Source organism: Caenorhabditis briggsae (assembly GCF_000004555.2).
Source record: "Caenorhabditis briggsae complete genome, chrX, whole genome shotgun sequence".
NCBI lineage: Eukaryota > Metazoa > Nematoda > Chromadorea > Rhabditida > Rhabditidae > Caenorhabditis > Caenorhabditis briggsae.
Window position 1 is genome coordinate 6,154,729 of NC_013491.2, and position 18,315 is coordinate 6,173,043.

General features: G+C 36.8%; 2 protein-coding genes across 2 annotated transcripts; one reads left to right on the top strand and one right to left on the bottom strand.

Annotated features, from left to right (window-relative positions):
• Positions 1 to 5,242: 5,242 nt before the first annotated feature.
• Positions 5,243 to 7,892, bottom strand: CBG27566 (the record flags this gene model as incomplete). The annotated part of the gene is made up of 5 exons (XM_045239251.1): positions 5,243 to 5,409; positions 6,561 to 6,908; positions 6,949 to 7,053; positions 7,509 to 7,646; positions 7,691 to 7,892. 5 exons carry the CDS (start codon positions 7,890 to 7,892, stop codon positions 5,243 to 5,245), a joined length of 960 nt encoding a protein of 319 aa, XP_045100018.1.
• A 1,599-nt stretch (positions 7,893 to 9,491) lies between these two features.
• CBG17597 lies at positions 9,492 to 13,786 on the top strand (the record flags this gene model as incomplete). Its single annotated transcript, XM_045239252.1, has 9 exons — positions 9,492 to 9,600; positions 9,720 to 9,839; positions 10,116 to 10,178; positions 10,226 to 10,293; positions 10,419 to 10,590; positions 12,461 to 12,549; positions 12,873 to 12,954; positions 13,519 to 13,605; positions 13,653 to 13,786. The coding sequence occupies 9 exons, from the start codon at positions 9,492 to 9,494 to the stop codon at positions 13,784 to 13,786; spliced, it is 924 nt and encodes a 307-aa protein (XP_045096255.1).
• Between the last annotated feature and the right edge of the window lie 4,529 nt (positions 13,787 to 18,315).

Below are 18,315 nucleotides of genomic sequence, written 5' to 3' on the forward strand. Positions count from 1 at the left end.
GGTGTGAAACAGACCTGGATTGGTAACTATGCTCTTACAAAACTTTTCGAAATGTCCCACTTTTCGCGCTATCTGCCGATTTCTGAAAGTCACCATTTCCACCCATTTTGGACTGAAAATGTTAAAAAACAAGTATCTTATAGAAATCTGCAAAAATTGAAAACTAGAAATTTCCAAATAGTTCTGTGTTTGCAAAATTTTTAATCTAAGCCTGTTTAACACGCACCGTTAATTTCAAAGCGATCAGAAACTTTACAACCAAACTTTAGACTCCTGAAAATGGCCCGATAGGCTAAAAATCAATTCAAAAAGGCTTTTTGCGTATCTTAATGGCCGGTTCTGTAGATCTGCTCAAGAATCCACAAATCAGACTTACCTCAAAATCTCGAAATTAATCTGGAAGGGTAATGGAGCAGGTGAATCCGGATATGAAGTTATTTATATATAAATATATTTGTGTCAAGTTTTTCTGAAAATCAAGAATTAGAGATTTCTGGAAACTTACCAAGAGACAGATCGATGAGAATGGCAAGCACAGGACTTCAGGAAAATAATAATTAGACGTGGTTAATTATATACACAACAATCTTTGGTAAAATTCAGAGTAATCCGCCTATTAGGAAGCCATATCTAAATCACCCCCTCCCCTTATTCTAATAATAACCTTTCTCGAATTTTTTCTTTCTGTAGTTGATCTATCACAAATTCCTTATCCGCTGATTGTTCAACAAATCATCATCCTCCTCAAATCCCCTAGGAGATTAGGAAGAAACTTTAAAGAGTGCACTTTAATCCGAGCACACCATACACTAGATTCTAAAAAGGTATTCGTATAGTATGGTTTCCATCAGGATCAACTAATCCGTAGGCTGCTGTTGCAGACATTGCCCTTTCCTTCCGTTCACTGAGTAGCCAAAATTGAGAAGGTAATGTTGGTTTTGTGGTTTGCACTTGATTTTTGATGAGTTCAGAAAAGGGAAAAAATGTAATGATACGATGAAGAAATGGCAAAGTCCTTATCAATGAAAAAAACAACAAAAATTGACGAGGCGTTTTTCCAAGAATCGGAAATCATGATTCCGCTTTTTTTGCAAAGTGGGAAATATAGAAATAGAGGGATCTTATAATCTGGAATTTCTAATCTCTGTGAGAAACCAAACTCTTTAAATTTCTCAGATTGTTAGGGTGTGAAAAAAAGGTTTCGGATCAAAAAAACACAACAAAAAAAAGCGAAACCTGAGCAAGCGAAAAAAAAAACGGAAGAGGTGAACCTCGTCGCGCCGGAAACCAAGGGCAGGATTCGTGAATAAGTCAAGTTTGACTGAGAATGTTTCCGGAGATTCGACGGGCACCCGCAGGCAAGTTTTTGCTTCTTCTAGAAAGAAAAGAGAAAAAGAAGGACAAGAAAAGGCGACGAAAAGGGTGGTCTTGATGCAAAGAGCACATTTGGTTAGTCTCCACAGGAGGAATAAGATGAAGAGAGATAAGGAGAAGGCTGATGTACGAGATGACATGTTTCGAGCAACCAGAATAGATTATCTATCTTCTTTCGTATCTCGAAACACTCAGAATTTTTTAGTTGATGAGTAAGGAGTACGATGGGGTTACTGTTGTTGAGAGTCTAAAATATAAATCTCTGAGGCGCTTCTAATGGGAGGGAAATATGTAGACTAAGTTCAGATACTGTAGCACTTGAATCTTTTCATCAAAATTCAACATCAAAATTCAACAAAATTCAACAAAATTCAACATAGGAAAACATTTCAGCTAATTCAAACTGGATAAGCCATTTTAGGCCTTTGTCGGAATTGATGTTTGAAGAAAATATCTCAAAAAATGAATTTCTTTCAAGGTATTATACAATGATTTTCCTACAAGTTGGTGATGACTGAATCTGGAATAAATCGTATTGTAACATTATCTTCACTGATCCAAAAACAGTAAATGGCCCATCATAAATTTGCACTTTGAGCTCAATTATCTCGGTTCCTACAAGAGATATCAAAAAAAAAAATAACCAAACCTGCTAGCAAAGTCTCGATATCTGTCACAGGCAGAAAGATAATTGAGCTCAAAGTTGACGGTTTTGTGAGCGTCTATTAGAGAAAGAACGATAACTTCTAACAGTCAACTTCAAATAAATATATCTCGTTTCTTATGAATGATATCAAAAAGCAGTCAATAGAAAAAATATAATTTGCGTGTTTATAAACATTTTCTCTGTTGACATTGTTCTGATATCTTTCACAGGAATCGAGATAATTGAGCTCAAAATGCACGCATAGGATGGGTTTCTATTAGCGCGTTCACAGTAAGTCATTTTAGGCTTCTATAAAAATTGATGTTTAGAAAAAAATTTATTTCTAAAAACTTGAATATTCAGAAGTTTGAAAAGCCATAATTTCCACTTTAACCCAATTTCTAGAGAAGCTTGCCTACTACCTGCACCATGCATCCGAGGTAGTGAGGGGGCAACAGCGTGACCGATCTATTTTCTAGGAATCAAAAAAGATCAACCCCCAATTGTTACTGAGCTCGAAATGGTTGATAAAAACTTTCACCACCAGACCCCGCCTCTAGAACTTTTTTTGTTTCCTTCCGGTCTCAAAGAGCCAGATACGACGGTGCCATGGCACCACTCTCTCCGAAACTTGTGACTTTTCGTGAAAAATAGTTGGGAATGGGAAAGGACAACGGAAACCCACGCTTATCAGTGCCCCCGCTAATTTCCAGTCTACGAACTGGCGCCAACAGAAAAGGAGAACTCAAATCAAGAGAAAAATGGCTCGAATTGAACTCTCAGGGGTTTATATACACTCCAGCTGAGGATACAGTAGTAACTGGCGCAAGGGCGGAGTTTCGAAGTCTTGGTGCCGGGGACCTGAGCGGATTATAATGTCAGAACAGTAGGAATGTAGTGAATAGTACGTTTTCTTTCGTCAATGATAGGGACGAATACTGCCTTTTTAAATATTTTTTGTATTTTCAAAACCGTTTGAATCAGAAACTACTAACAAATTGAATGATACAAACAGCAAAACTCACGTTCCAGAATCACAACCTAGACCAGAAAATTGTGTTTTTAACGAGCTATACGAAATCGCAGAAAAAGTACTAGATACGTTTTTTTCCAAATTCAAATTTGATTAGTTGAGCTCATGTTTTATACTTTTATATCCATTTGAGGGTGTGCTGATTAGATTTTTTGCTAGAACTCATTTAACCGCGCGTGATTTTTTGGGTTAAATTTAACAGACCGAAAAAAATATTAATGTGCTGTACGAAAATATGAAAGAGCCAACAAAAATGTCAGGGATGAATAATCCTTGGATGATGAATATCAAGAAAATAAAGAGCAGTCTGATTGAAAAGCCTCTGATGAAAGTCTTCTGGTTGGTTATTACAGAATTCTCATGATATGATGATAGAAAGAAAATCCTTTTTCCAAAGCGTTCGGATAATCTTGAGATCAACCGTCTGAAAGTTTTTCTAGGATAATTCCAGATTTCGTCATATTTATTCATTACACTCGTATGTTATGAAGGAAAATGTGAACATCTTAAATGGTGGATTTTGGATTTCATCATTTTGTATTTCCTGTAGATGAGATATAAAAATAAAACTAGCTAAAATGATTTAAAATGTGACTCAACAGGTTCAAAACAAATTCAAAAATAAAAGTGCTTATTTTTCATTTCAAAAAAATTTGTTCGAATGTTCTAGAACGTGACTCAAAAGATTCCAAATATTGAGAAACAGAGTTCACTTCTTCTAAATATTCCCCTAGCACTTTCAAAAATAACTTTTTGGGATAACTCTCAAGAAAATTGAAAGTGGTTCACTAAGAGGGGCTCAAGCAAAGTCGCGCCCCGATAAGAATAAAATGAAAAGGTCGCTTCTCAAAAATGAGTTTTCTCACGTCACCACCCTCTCTTCTTATATACGTCGAGATTGGAGAATTTCAAAAGTGCGTTTTTTTTTCACGCGAAAACATAGAAAAATAGATATCCATCTCTATATAATGATGTGTACCTTTTGCTCTTTTTTGCCTTGAGCACAATTCTATAGGACAAAAGAAGTGCATGCAATAAATCTCTTCCACGAAGATGAATAGGAGACAAATTATCGGATAATCCCAATACGGGGATTAATTTTTTCTTGTTTAGCACGCGCAAAAATATATTGTGAGAAAAAAAGAGGCAGGGGGAAGAATTATTGGAGCAGCAAAAACAATATTAGCTATTAGGAAGGAGGAGGATAATGGGACCTGCGGGGATTATGAATATTTTCGTGAAAATAGTTTCTTGGGGGATTTCCATTTCTGTTGATATGCATAAAAGACGCAGATTCAGGGTTGCATTCTGCATTGAAAAATTCTATTAGGGCAGGGAAAGCGATTTTGACAGCATTCAATGTTTCTTTATCTACTTTAATTTTTCTCGAATTGAAAATTATGAAGTAGTGATGTTCCGGCATACATAGGTTATCCTGTTCCACTATTGAATGTAATTTTGAAGAACATGAATGTATGCGATTTGGTAACACGTGAGGAACACGTGTACAGTACCGGCCATAAAAAAATTTAACTTTTCCAATGGGATATGTCGCGTTTCAGCTTTATCGGACCACTCACTTTTTCAGGTAATAACTTGTTCACCGTTGAGGTAATTTTATAGTGTACTAAACAAAATTACAGATTCTGCTTTTCAATCAAACATGCTTTGTACATTCCAACTATGCGAGATACCGTAATATCTGTAGCAGAAGAGTCTCCTAACCTTTCATTCTGAGCTATGTTTTCTTGTTTCTTCCCGAAGATATTTAAAAAATTCTCAACTGACATATTATTGATTGTATACTTAATAATTGATAAGTTAACCACATTTTTTATATATTCCACAGGAAATGTGATATATGGGCTCAAAGCTGACGGTTTGGAAAACATTCTATAAGAATGGTTACAGTATTTTATGCAGTGCATAGTAGTTTGTGATTCCACTTTTTGATCCACAGAAAAACAACTGATATTTTATTTCATTTATTATTATTACTATTAAATAAAGGATTATACATTTTTCTACATCGTACAAAATGATCTAAATGTAAGCAACTCGGACACACAAATATATTACAGAAGAAAAGATGATAAATTAAAAAAGAGATAAAATACAGAACTTAAAGAAAATGGTAGAACGAGAAAATTGAAAAGAAGAAGATCAAGAAATGAACATTTCAGGAAAATTTATTTTTGTCGATCCTTCTCATTTTTTGGCGCTTCAATAGCTGGCTGAATTGGGACTTTTCGGTAACAAAATTCATCCATCGGGCACACGTATCCCCAGTATTGCATAGATGATGAGAATCCTTCCATTCTGTATGCCGCAGGTCTTACCAATTGAGTTCCAGATCCTGTAAAAACCCTCTTGACAATTTTTTTTGAAAAGTATAAGTTCCAAATAAATTTTGAAGGGTATCATGATCTAGTTTTTGCTATATCCGCTGAACAAGCCTACCTAGCCGGGTATTCTATGTATAACCAGTGACCGTAATCCGTAGTGTAATCCTCTTAAAATGCACCGACCCGCTTGTGGACGGTGGCTAGCCGCAGACTGACCAGTCGGTAACACTGTTCCCCCTTCTGGTTAATAATCATGAACTTGTTGCCAATTTTTCTACTATTTGTACTAGCGATTGCTCAGAAAAAGAAATGTTTTATGAGCCACAAAAACATTCGAATATCTTGCGGAAAATCTATTGAGACATTGTAAGTGATAAATAGGCGTATCATATTGATAAATTCGTTCTAGAACTTCAATTACACTAGACGCATGCGAATCGGCGTGTATACGTTACAACACTCAATGCCAAACCGTTCAGTATGACTACTATCGTAATGTTTGTGAGATTTTTAGTGTGCCTTCACCATTGAAAATGAATGATACGAGTAAGTTTGAGAAGTATTGGAAATGGGTGAAATTTGATTTTTCTTTCAGCTTCAGAGGCTTTGAAGAAAAGAGAAATTGCATTGGGGTGAGTTTTTTGTTTGGGTTACTGTAGGCACTATGAATCATATCCATCTGTACAACCTTCCTCAACCTGCTCACAGTAAAACCTGTAATAGAACGGCACTATGAAACTTGAGCTCAGTTATCTTGATTCCTGTAAAATATATTTGAAATATGTCAACTGTTAAAATGTTTGTGAAATCATGATAAACAGTTCACCAGTTCTTCAAAGGGAATTGAGATAAACTGGCTCTAATTCAAAAAGTTAGGGGACCCTTCTATTACAGGTTTTACGGGACCCTCTTCAAAACTTTCGAATTTCTAGAAATACCGAATGCGCGATAGCTTCGCTACTCCCAACTATCGGAACCACCCATCTCATCCCTCAATGGGATTGCCTATCAGAGTTGGTTAATATTCGAATTCCACCAAACACCTCTCAACTTGTGGACCTCCAACCCGTACAGTCACCTACATTCACAGGACAATTACCTACAGCACTTGCTACCCCTCAAACGCCTAAACCAGTAAGTTTTCAAACTGCTTCATACTTACCTGAGGTTGGGTTTTGCAATGTTGATGACTCGAGAATTGCCCTGAGACCTGTCTCTATGTAGAACAAAGCTCTTTGGTCGCTAGCAGCGAGGGCCAGTTGTTCAGCTGGGCTTAATACTGGCAATTCTCGGCGAGCTGCTGACTGCTCAACTTCTGGCAGAACGTCGGATAATCCATTTGGAAGTTCTGGCAGCCATGAGTGAGAGTGACTGCATGATGGGAACGCTTTTTCAGCCATTTTTTGAAGTTTCTCTCGACCTTCTGGATTATCCAAATGACGTCGGAAGCAGTCCAAATTTACTGTGTTTGAGAGGACCGCTGCCATTATTGGATGCGCGACTATTGATCCTATAGCAAATAATAAATTCTCAAAAAAAATTTCACAAACCAAAATCATGAGTACCAGCGCAGCAAGATGTTGATGGGGCAGGCTCGCGTTTTTGTGGTTCATTGGCATTTTCCGTAGATGTGTTGGATGGTCTGGGTTTTTTCTCTGAAAAGATAGTATATTTCTAAATGAACTAACTCTCTATTTGTTTTTGAAAACTATTCTAAAGTATCACATCCTCAACTTTAATCTTTCTACACATCATCTCGTGCCACTAATTCATTTGATTCTTGAACTTCTGCGCGCAAAACACTCTAGTCTCGTTAGGCAGCAAAATCATGATCGGCCCGCTGAACGACCAACCTTCGGCCACCCACTCAGTTCGTTTTTGCAGATATCTTATCAATCAAAACGTATCAGTTAGTTTCGATTGATAAGGCACGTAAGGTGTCTTCTTCTAACTTTTCACTCGATGCACAGAAGCGATTTGATAAGACTACCTGTTGCGAAAACGGTTGACCTAGATTTAAGTGGCATGAGATGCGATGCGCGGTTTAAACCAGTATGTGAAGATCAAAAATTAAGATACTGGTATACGGTACTTGTACGAAGATCCTTACTCAGCCAAGATGGTCTCTCGCGGACCGAATACGAGCGAGGACGGTGGCCAATGAGAGGAGCATCGACTCCTGAGTCTTCCAATCCATTGGATTGATCTCCGCTAGCTGGAGCATCTCTTGAGACGGTGGCAATGGTAGCTTAACCTCAAAATGTTCCACTGAATAGTAGTTTAAAAAATTACCAGCTCTTGGTCTTCCTTCTGGAATTCGAGTCTCATCATCTTCAAGAATAGCATGGAGATAACGGTCATTTCCTCGACGAACTTCTCCAAAGGCTGCTCGAGCCAGGTCGAGATTGGCCATCTCCTCGGCCGCAACTTGATCTTTTGCCTCTTCAGAAGCAATCTTTGAAACATTAGATTGTTCACAGTTTGGTGGAGCCATGACTTCCTGAAACTCGTCTCTTTGGAAACATACAAAACTTTTTCAGAATATAAAGATCAAAAAACTGGGAGGAGACCAGTTTGAGATAGTGAGCAATGCGATTGGTGTCGCCGAGGGAGATTGGAAAGCACCAAAGATGGCAGCCGGGATGGCCGCCGATGCAGCAGTTGATAGTATTAGTAGTAATCACCAGTTTGATAACACACTACGAAACTTTGCCGTCGAGGTTGGTTTTTATACAGGCTTTTCGGGGGCGGAGTTGAAACGTAAAACGGTTTAGGTCCTGCCCATCGTTCCCGACTGCCCAATTGGAGAACACTCTCGGATACAAGTAATTGAAGGCGTCGAGGTCATTTCTAGTAACTAATCAGATTTCATAGTAGTGGGCGGTGTTTTTCAGGTATCACGAGAAGCAACGATCACGTTTCCGGTGGCGATTCTTGAACAGTGTGTGCAGGCGTGCCGGGTCAGCACAGTAAGTGGAAGAAGGATCACATAGAGAGAACAGAGACTAATTGGGTCATGTCTTGAATTTTGTACAGTACCGTATTCTCCTAATGAGGGTTTAAGACACATATTGTTTTCACTCAATATCTGGCCACTAAATAAATTTAGAGCAGGTGTAACTATTCGTGCACGTTGAGCTCATTTATCTCGGTTCCCATAAAAGATATCAAAATATTGTCCACTGATAAAATATTGCTCATATTATGATGAATAACTCATCAGTTGACATTTTTGGATGTTTTACGCAAGAATGGAGATAATTGAGCTCAACGTTAACGACATCTATCTGAGGAAATGTCATATATTAAAATCACCAACATCTTCGTAAAATCACCAACATCTTCTTAGTTGACAGATTTTTGATTTCACGTATCAAAACTGAGATATTTGAGCTTAAAGTACAGATGCCGTAATACTTTTAAAAAACAGATTCTGCCAAGTTTGAGATCATTTATCTTGGCTCATGTGCAAGGTATAAAAATTTGCTAAATAAGAATTTTTTCTAAATAATAATTTTTTTTTATGTATCGGTAAACAATTCATCAGTTGAAACCTTTTTTATATCTTTCACAGGAACCGAGATTAATTTGCTCGAAGTTAAAAGTTAAGTTCTTTTCTATTACAGGTTCTATGGGATATGGTAGCTTTCAATTTGCGCATTTATGCAAAATCAAATTCGGCTGGAATTTGTGCAGTCTATGATTTTAAAGTCTAATAACAAAGATTCAATATTGTCAAAGTCATTTGGAAAACAATTTTAAATTTCAGAAACAATTTTTTTTTGGAAAATGTTGTTAAAACTTTTCATGATATCAAAAAATTTTAGCAAGCCAAATATTTTTTCAAACTCGGGCTGGACTTTTAAAATCTTGAAAAAAGCCTGTTGCAAGTTCCAAAATTACTTTTTTCTGAGCGTTTCACTTTTATTTTGTTGTAACCTTGAGAAGTAACTTTTTTTAAACAAGTTCGTAAAATTAACCCTATTACTTAGCTCGAGTCATATTTATAACATACTTAGCTTCCCACAGATGCCCACAGATGATTTCTTTCTTTCGGGTTACTGTAGATTCTTAGCAGAGGCCTCTTTTCTAAATGCGTTACGTCAATTACCATCTTCTTTTGATCTATGACACGGATGAAACTTATTTTGTTGGGCAACGAAAAAAAGAAAAAGAAGATACGCGCCGATTAGATGAATACGGTAAATCGTGGAAGGCAAAAACCGTTGCATTTTTGAAAGAACAAAGTTCGGAAACCGGGAAGTAATTTCTCAATTACAGTATGCCGATTCTTCTCGATTGCCGCTTCTCTGTCGTTCAGCTCATTTCAATCGTCAAACTAGGCAATGTTCGGTGTACTCCGATGCTATAAACCCGAATGGATATCTTGAGTACAAGCCGAATCAAAATGTGATCTATATTGAGAAAATTTGTATTCCCGGTGAGTTGGAAATACTTGAAAAGAAAAGAGAAAGTAGAAAATAAGAGAAGTTCAAAAAAAACTTCTCATTCCGCCGCTGTGCTTTCACTTTCTCTCTCCCTCTCTGTTTTAACTTTTTTTTTTTCTCCCCTGGGGTCGTAAATTTCAAAAACGACAGGTGATAAATTTGGGGCTTATCTTATCAGAACGAAAAGTAATAAAAAGCAACAAGTAGTAAATTACCGTGAAAATAATGAGCGGAACAAAGTGAAAGAGAACGAAAATTAAATGTTTCAGATACCGTACTACCCATGTCCTGTGATGACGTTTTCCGAAGAATCCCACAACACATACTTTTAGGTATTGAGATTATCAGGAAAAAATAATTGAAAAAAAAAGAATTTTAGGCCACGCATCTGAAGTTATATCGGTGGCAAGTGAAAACGAATGCGTTTTGGAATGCATTAAAGCGAAGGTAAACGTTTTAGATAGCAATCAGCGGCATTTGAGAGAAAACCGTTTTTTTCGAGAATTTGTTAAAAGAAGAAAGCGAAACATATGGTTTCGCCTGCAGTTAATTATATACAGTAACCTTTTCAGACCATGCGGTCCGTCGCGTGCCATTCTGTTCTCCATTATCCGGACTTTGCATCACTCAACTGCATCCTGAACGTGCATACGCGGCACACGAAAAATCAATATTTCACACCAGAACTGGCTTATAAAGTGGATTATGTTGAGCTCGGATCATGTGTCACTAGTTCGGCTTTAGGTAGGTAGAGGTAGAAAAAAGAGCGAGCGCTAATGACAGAAAACACTCAAAGTGTGCCTATAAAATATGAAATCATATCAGTTCAAATGTCGAAAATAGTCAAAAACAAAATACTAAAAGCTAATAATGAAGTATGAAAAATATACGAATGCGCCAATTATAGGGTAGAGATTAGGATTGAGAAAGTGTGAAGCCCGGCGTGAGAAATTTCTCAAGGGATTAAGGTCACACGAAAACTACATTGTTGGAGTATTTGTGGAGAGCATTATTTTTGACTTTCGCGTAAAATTACTTTTTGGAGGGATTGCTCATAGGGTAGGGATCTTTTGAAGTTCTAAAAAAACGTTATGTTATTTTCCTGCTACCGTATATCTTGTAATAAAAGATATGTTGAAACAATAAAAACTTTTGGAACAAAAATCGGAATTCCAAAAATTCCGAAAATTCCGAAAATTTTTGAAAGTAAAGCCTGGAATAATTCCAAAATTTTTTATTTTGGAATTGGACATTTTTGGACTACGGTATGTTAAAAGAGAACAATGTTCGCAAAATTTTTCACCGATTGTCTGATATGATAGTGGGGTTTCTACTCGAAAATTAGAATTGCAATTTTTTCGAAATTGGAATATTCCCAAATTCTGAAAATTTCGAAACAGGAACATTCTGAAATAAAAAAAACACTTCGAAATTTAGAGCCTTCAATGGTCCGGAAAATTACGAAAAGTTCATTTCAAAAATTCCTGATTCCTGATACCGTTAACTCTGTAATAAAAGTTTCCATCAAACTTATCCAAGTTTTTTTCGGCTTTTGTAAAAAATGGCAAAAGATGGTAAACTGATAAAAAATTTTCTTATCGTCACCAATTTTTTGTTGATTAAAGCTTTTCGATAAAATCTAACAAAAAATCATATTTGCAAAAATCGTTGAAGGCCCGGCCCGGCCCGGCCCGGCAAAAATTTTTTTTGTTAAATTTTTGAAAGTTTTCAAAAAAAAACTAGTTTTTGAGAGGAAAATGTTATTTTGCTTCAATAATGCAATTTTCAGTCCGATCCCACCTCCGGAAAAAATTATTTTTAAAAATTTTGTTTAACCATTGAAAATTCAATATTTACAATCCAGCATTCAAAATTTACAATTCAGCCCGGCCCGGCCCGTTGCAAGTATGCAAAAAACAAAATACCGCATTTTCTGTAATAGAAGCCTACCCAACACGTCAACTTTGAGCTCTATTATATCGATTCCTGTAAAAATACGAAAAATTGTCAACTGATAAATTATTTATCAGATTATCGCCAACATTTCATCAGTTGACTATTTTTGACACCTCTCAAAAGAAACGAAATAATTAAGATCAAAGTGCACATAGAGGGTGATCTTCTATTAGGGAAAATACAGTGAACGTGATGAATAGAACGGTTCAGTTTTGCTACAATAATCGCAACTATGGATTTCTGTGATTCTTGAGCTTTTTCTCTTATCATCATCAGCGGAAGTAGATCATCTGATTACTGTATTAATGGTGTTTTTTTGTCCCCAATTACCAAGCCATTGAAAAAATACCGTATCCAATGTTCTTGATCTTTACTACCAATTCCGTCATCATATTCTACGATTTATCGCAAGATATCGGAATTTAGTTACACCCATTCTATTTATCTCATTTAGAATTTAGTTCCTCTTACTACTACCTACTACAACTTGTCGGTTGCGATTATCTAGAATGCACGTTCATCCATCATTCTTGAGGTTTTGCTTGCTTTCAGGAGGTCGACCACACAGCCCACCCTATCCCTTCGACAACAAACCGGTTACGGCAGGTAAGTTTTACTCGCAGAGATAAATTGCGAAAAACAAGATCACCTCGCGCAGATAGCCAACACGGCATCGGGTCGGTAACGTCCGAGTGGAGTGAATGGACACATTGCGACGAACAAACCAGTACAACGAGTCGGCAGAGGGTTTGCAGCGGGTGTAATGAGATAATTCAGGTAGAAGCGGAGAAAAAAGAGATACACCAAAACTGAAAAACTCTGAGAAAAAAAAAGAAAAAGAGGGAAATCTGCAAAAAAAGAGAACCAGAAAAAAGGGAACTTTATTGAATTGCACATCCTTTTAAGACGTCACGGCTTTCCGCAATGTTATGTGAGACGAATTCGCTTAAAAAGGTTTTCCTTTTCAAATGAAATTTCGTTTTTCTATGAATGAGCCAATTAGGTTTCAAGATGCATCGGAAACCTGGGAAATCTGGAATTTAAAGACTTTCAGAATAATTTGTTTTCAGTTCATGCCGTGTTTCTCCGCGAATAATTTTGATGTCGCACTTCAGAAGTTTATCAAAGAACAACAAGAAAAAGAAGCAATAGGTGAGCTGGAGTTTTGACACAAAAGTGGAACATTGGTCAATCAAACATACAAAAACGCATTTTTCAGTTTAATTTTGCCAATTTTGACAATTTTTAGGAGTCTGGAGCTTGTCTGGCATGCCTTTGATCAGCTTGAAATGTTGTAGGGTGTAGAACAAACCTAGATTGAAAACTTCGCATTTACAGAATACTGCAAAAATTTCTAGTTTTTCAGATATTTCCCGATATCTGAAAGCCCACTTTTTTGGTACGTTTGGTTCTGAAAACGTGAAACTCTCCTGTTTTTAAGAAATCGTCAAATAGCTGAAAAGCTAGGAATTTTCAATAAATTCTGTGAACGCAAAATTATCAATTTAGGTCTGTTTTACACTTATCAAATTTTTCTGAAGGTTCAGAAACTTGACAGGCGAGCATCAGACTCCTGCAAATACCTGAAAAAACTGACAAAGACGTTTTTGAATATTTTGTTGACCGGTACTGTATGTTTTCTTCAAAAGTGCAAGGTTGAAAACCTCTTTTCACCTTCACTCGTCTTTCCCCCATCTCTCATATCTTCTATTTTAGGAAACGAGGTGGTAAAGTCAAGAGAAATTGAGGCTGAGAAAAAATTGTTGCAGCAATTAGATGCCAATCCAACCGTTTTAGAATTTCGTAAGATCAAGGGGCTCCGGGATTATTACAAAAAATTATTATTTCAGCTCAAAAAGCAATGAACGAAAATAACAAAAACTCAGTGGAATTCTTTGGACCTCCGCAACCACCTCAGCAAGTACATCGCCAGGCACCTCCTCAAGCAATTCCTAGAATATCACAAACTTTGTACACTTTCTAAACTCATCTTTTCTTGAAATTTGAAATTCAGAATTTATTTATTTCCACCAGATCTTCATTTTTACTTATTTTCCGTTCTTCTCACAAGTTTTCTTAACTTCTAAAATTTCCTTTTCCTGATTTCAGTATTTGTAAATACAGTTTTCCAATAAACTCTCAACACTTTATCGTTGTTTTCTACGTTTCGATACATTTTGATTGTAAACAAGTCTCTATTGAGTTCTTGGCCTTCACCACAACAACATTAGGAACCAAAATTACTTGTTATCAAAAAGACGGCGTTTTTTGATCCATGGCTGAATTGAAGATAGAGAATACGGTAGGCCTTGGGTCGGTTGAGAAATCTGTAAACAACAGTGCAAAATTTATTTAGGTCAAGGGTTTCGATGATGTCGTGTACCCATATGTTTTGAGATTTTTCGAGCATACTGATTGCTTATCACGAGAGTTGAGATTAGGAGGGTTATCACTCGTTTTTACTTAGGGTAAAACCTGTAATATAAAGGCCGAGACCTTTAGCTTCAAGACAACTCATCTCGGTTCCTGTCGAAAATATAAAAAAGTTGTCTTCTGGTGAATTGTTTATCATACTATTTCAAATATTTTATCAGTTGTCAAAATTTTGATGTCTTCCATACGGGCAGAGATAATTTTTTTTGAATACCTCGAATGCCTGAAAAACGATGTTTCGCTGGAAAAACATTTTCTAAAAAAGTTTTCTACTGAAAATTGGCTCGTTAAGTTTTAGTTTTAAAAATCATCATTCACAACTAAGCAGTATTAAAGTGTTGAATCCCAACTCAATCTGATCACATGAATTCAAATTTTCTGCCATAAAGATCTGAAGAATGCGTTTTTAATAATTATCGAGATGACACTTGTTGCGTTTTCGGAACTGTCCTTTAAGATAAGATCTTCAGTTCTGCCATAAAATTACCTTTTTCTATTCTCTGATTTGTGACGTTCAAGAGAGTACAAGAGTCACTTTTAAGACACCTTGTGAGAAGAAGGACGAGTATGGAAATTTTCGATAGAGATTTCAAGGAATGTGGTATAATGATATTACTGTAAAACTTCTAATAAAAGAACCCTTTTAAGTTTGAGCCAATATGTCTCGATTCTGGACAAGTACATTTAAAAGCTGGCAACCGATAAATTGTTATAATAATATCACAAACATTTCATCAGACTACACGTTTTTGAAAACCTGCATGGGAGACAAGAAAAACCAACTTAATCTTGGAAGTGTGTCGGCTATTCTATAACAGGTTTCGAGACCATTGTTTGTAAATTTTCCCAAGTTACCTCACTTCCCAAGTTACCTCACTTCCCAAGTTACCTCACTTCCCAAGTTACCTCACTTCCCAAGTTACTTCACTTCCCAAGTTACCTCCCTTCCCAAGTTACCCGATTTCTCCTACCTTCCGAGTTTGAATCCTTAATTTCTTCCAGTATTACCCGTTATTGATATATTTGCTCCCTATTTTTCTTTTTCTACCGGTTACATCTTTCCTGTGTCAAATATATAAATTATCCCGTTTCCCCTCCCCTACTCAGATCGGACTCGTGAGGGGCATTTTTTTTCTGAGTCTTTCATGTCTTGCCCTCTAATGTTTTATTACACCTGATCAATAAACAAATTAAATTAAATTAAATCTCTCGACGAGCGTATAACTGGACTAGCAGCAAAGGCAACAACAGCTATTACAGTAAATACATATTTCATTGGTACCGTACCACGTAATTATGGGCATTGGAGGCACGCATGAATTTAAAACATTTTCGTTTTCTCTCTGCCAATATTTTTGCGCAAAACACGAATTTTTTTATAATAATAATAATTCAAAAACTATAAAACTTTTAAGATCTGACCATTCTATAATGATAGGAACTTTTCCTTATGGAACATCTTGAGGTAGGGACATACCTCTGCGGCGCTATAAGAACTATCAGATATTTTCATATTCTCTAATTAGGGTTCGTAGCTTTAATAATCATTTTTCCTTGCGGTGTCTACCAGAGTAGACTATGCCTTGATCTTCATCATTCATTTCAAGTGACCACCGATATTTTGTTTTTCTCCAGCGTTGAGGCAATCTGCCAAGTAATATCAGTGACGTCTCATTTCCATTCAACACGAAGATCAACATATCGAAGAACAGGCCACCGGAAAACTGTTTGTTACTCAAGATTGGCAGTTGAGATATTATCTTTATTTGTCAAGTGGAATGACAGCTCTTTTTTGTTCTTAGACATTCTGAAGCGACCGGTAACTTCTCAACGCATTCGTAGAAACGACTCAGCAATCCAATTACCGGAGAACCGAACAATACACCAACAACATGAAAAGGATATTTTCTTGAAAATTTAAAAATTCTCAACCACACGTTGGGAAAAAGCAGCTTCAAATATGCTTTCAACAATGACCCCAATTTCATGAATTAAGGACAGTATAACCAAGAAGTTGTGCAAACTCGACTCTGATCATTGTGCTTTAGAAGGACATGAAAAAAGTTTTCTCGAAATTGTATTCACATGGGCTTCTTGAGAAATTGGATTTGTGAAACCACAGTTCTAAATTTTGTGTTACTACCAACTGTAGCACGGTGGCAGAAGAGGCACATAATTCGGAGAGTACAAGGTGGTACAAAGTGATTTAGGGGTACAAAATCACACGTCGGGGCTACGAAATTTCAAAATTTTCAGGTAATTTGAACCTCCGAACTGAGGACGTTGTACCGCCGTCCAATCAATCAGCTTCCTTGATTATCAATTCGATTTCCCTTTCTCCATGCCCACAGTAGTTTTGTTGAGTCCCAAGTGTTTGATGTTTCAACGTAGCCGAAAAGGCACCGAACACAAGTCATCGCCAATTAATATATTTTGGTGCTCACCGCCGCTTTCAAATCATGATGACAAATAGTATCATACTTCCACACACTATTTTTTCTTCTAAATGCGATCCATATTTTTTCTCTGCACTCTCTCGTACAACTCTGCGCAGTCGTCATAACTTCATGTTGCTTCTCGTGAGCCTCGTCTTCATCTGTTGCACAGTTTACCAACTGCAACAAATATCTTCGAACGGGAAACTATTTTGATGTTCAAGAAAATGTGATATGAGATTTTTTTTTGTATCACAAATCTCCCTATTAATTTTTCGTGACATTATCATTCGAGATACCATCGGGGAAGGGGATTTCATTTTCTTGTACTTGCAACAAAGTTTTTCTCAACTTCAATTTTTTCCATCCTGGTAACTGCTCATCATTTCACTATGTAGGTTTAAATTATAAACAAGCCATGTGTGGCTCTACCAAAACCCACTTCTTATAGTTTGGTTCAGTTTCAAATAATTGGCGGTCAATACTCCCTTAGTACCTCCAAACTTCATTTCCGTTCTCTCTAAAAATATGTTTCTGAATCCACCTAACTAGTCATAGCTTACCAAAACACAGATGAGTACTTCTTCCTGTGACACTTTTTCTTTTGCACCACCTGCCATATTTGAGGGCATTTATCCGTTGCACAATAGGTGCGATACTAATAACCCTTTTCCCTATATTACACACCACACTAGTAACTCGCCATCTTAGAAGTACTCGCTTTCAGGTCCTTTGCCGCATTTGTTTACACTTTACTCCTCATGAATCCCGGTCTGGTAAAATTTGGCACGGCTTGGTAATTTTAGAAATTTCTAAAGTTTCAGAAAAAAACCCGACACAGATTGAGGAAACTCTCCTTTAAGCCTTTTTCCAGTAATTCTGAACAAAAGCTAGCTCAAAACATCTCCCTCCGCATAATTGGAGTCCATCAACACCAAAGAACACTTCTTTCCCCCGTACTCCGCTATTCGGCACACTTTGTTTGTCATTTGTAAATCAAGAGAGACGTAGACACGTCGACTTTCCAGCGAGAGTGTTTTTTTTTCATTTCGCATTCTCTCTCTCTCTCTCTCTCTCTCACTTTTCTTTCTTTTCACTCTCCCTAGAAACGTCGCAGCGCTGGCTGGAAAAACCGCTCCGCGTGAGACTGCGCGTCGCGGAAGAAACGTAGCTGTGTGATTTCATATGTATATGCATTTATATTTTGTCTCTCTTTTTCTTTTAGTGGACGTCTCACCTCTTTTCGCTCTCGGGAAATCTCATCTCTCTTGTTTCCGTTTTTCTCTTATTTTTCTTCAATTTTCTCTTTGTTATCATGTCGTATTTTCATTTCTTCTCAGACATTCTCTTTTTTAAATTCCTTCATACTTACCCTATGACCTGTAATAAAAAGGCCCTTCAACTTTTAGCTTTGAATCAATTTTTCTCGGTTCCTGTCAGAGATATAGGAAAAAAGTTGTCAATTGATAAAATTTTTATCATAACACCACAAACATTTTATTAGTTGACACATTTCTGATATTTTGCATGGGAATTGAGATGTCTGAGTTTGAAATTGACAGTGTGTGGACCCTTCCAATACAGGTTTTACGGTACCCCTATTCAAAATTACTTTAAAAATTATAATAAAGAATTTTTAGGTACC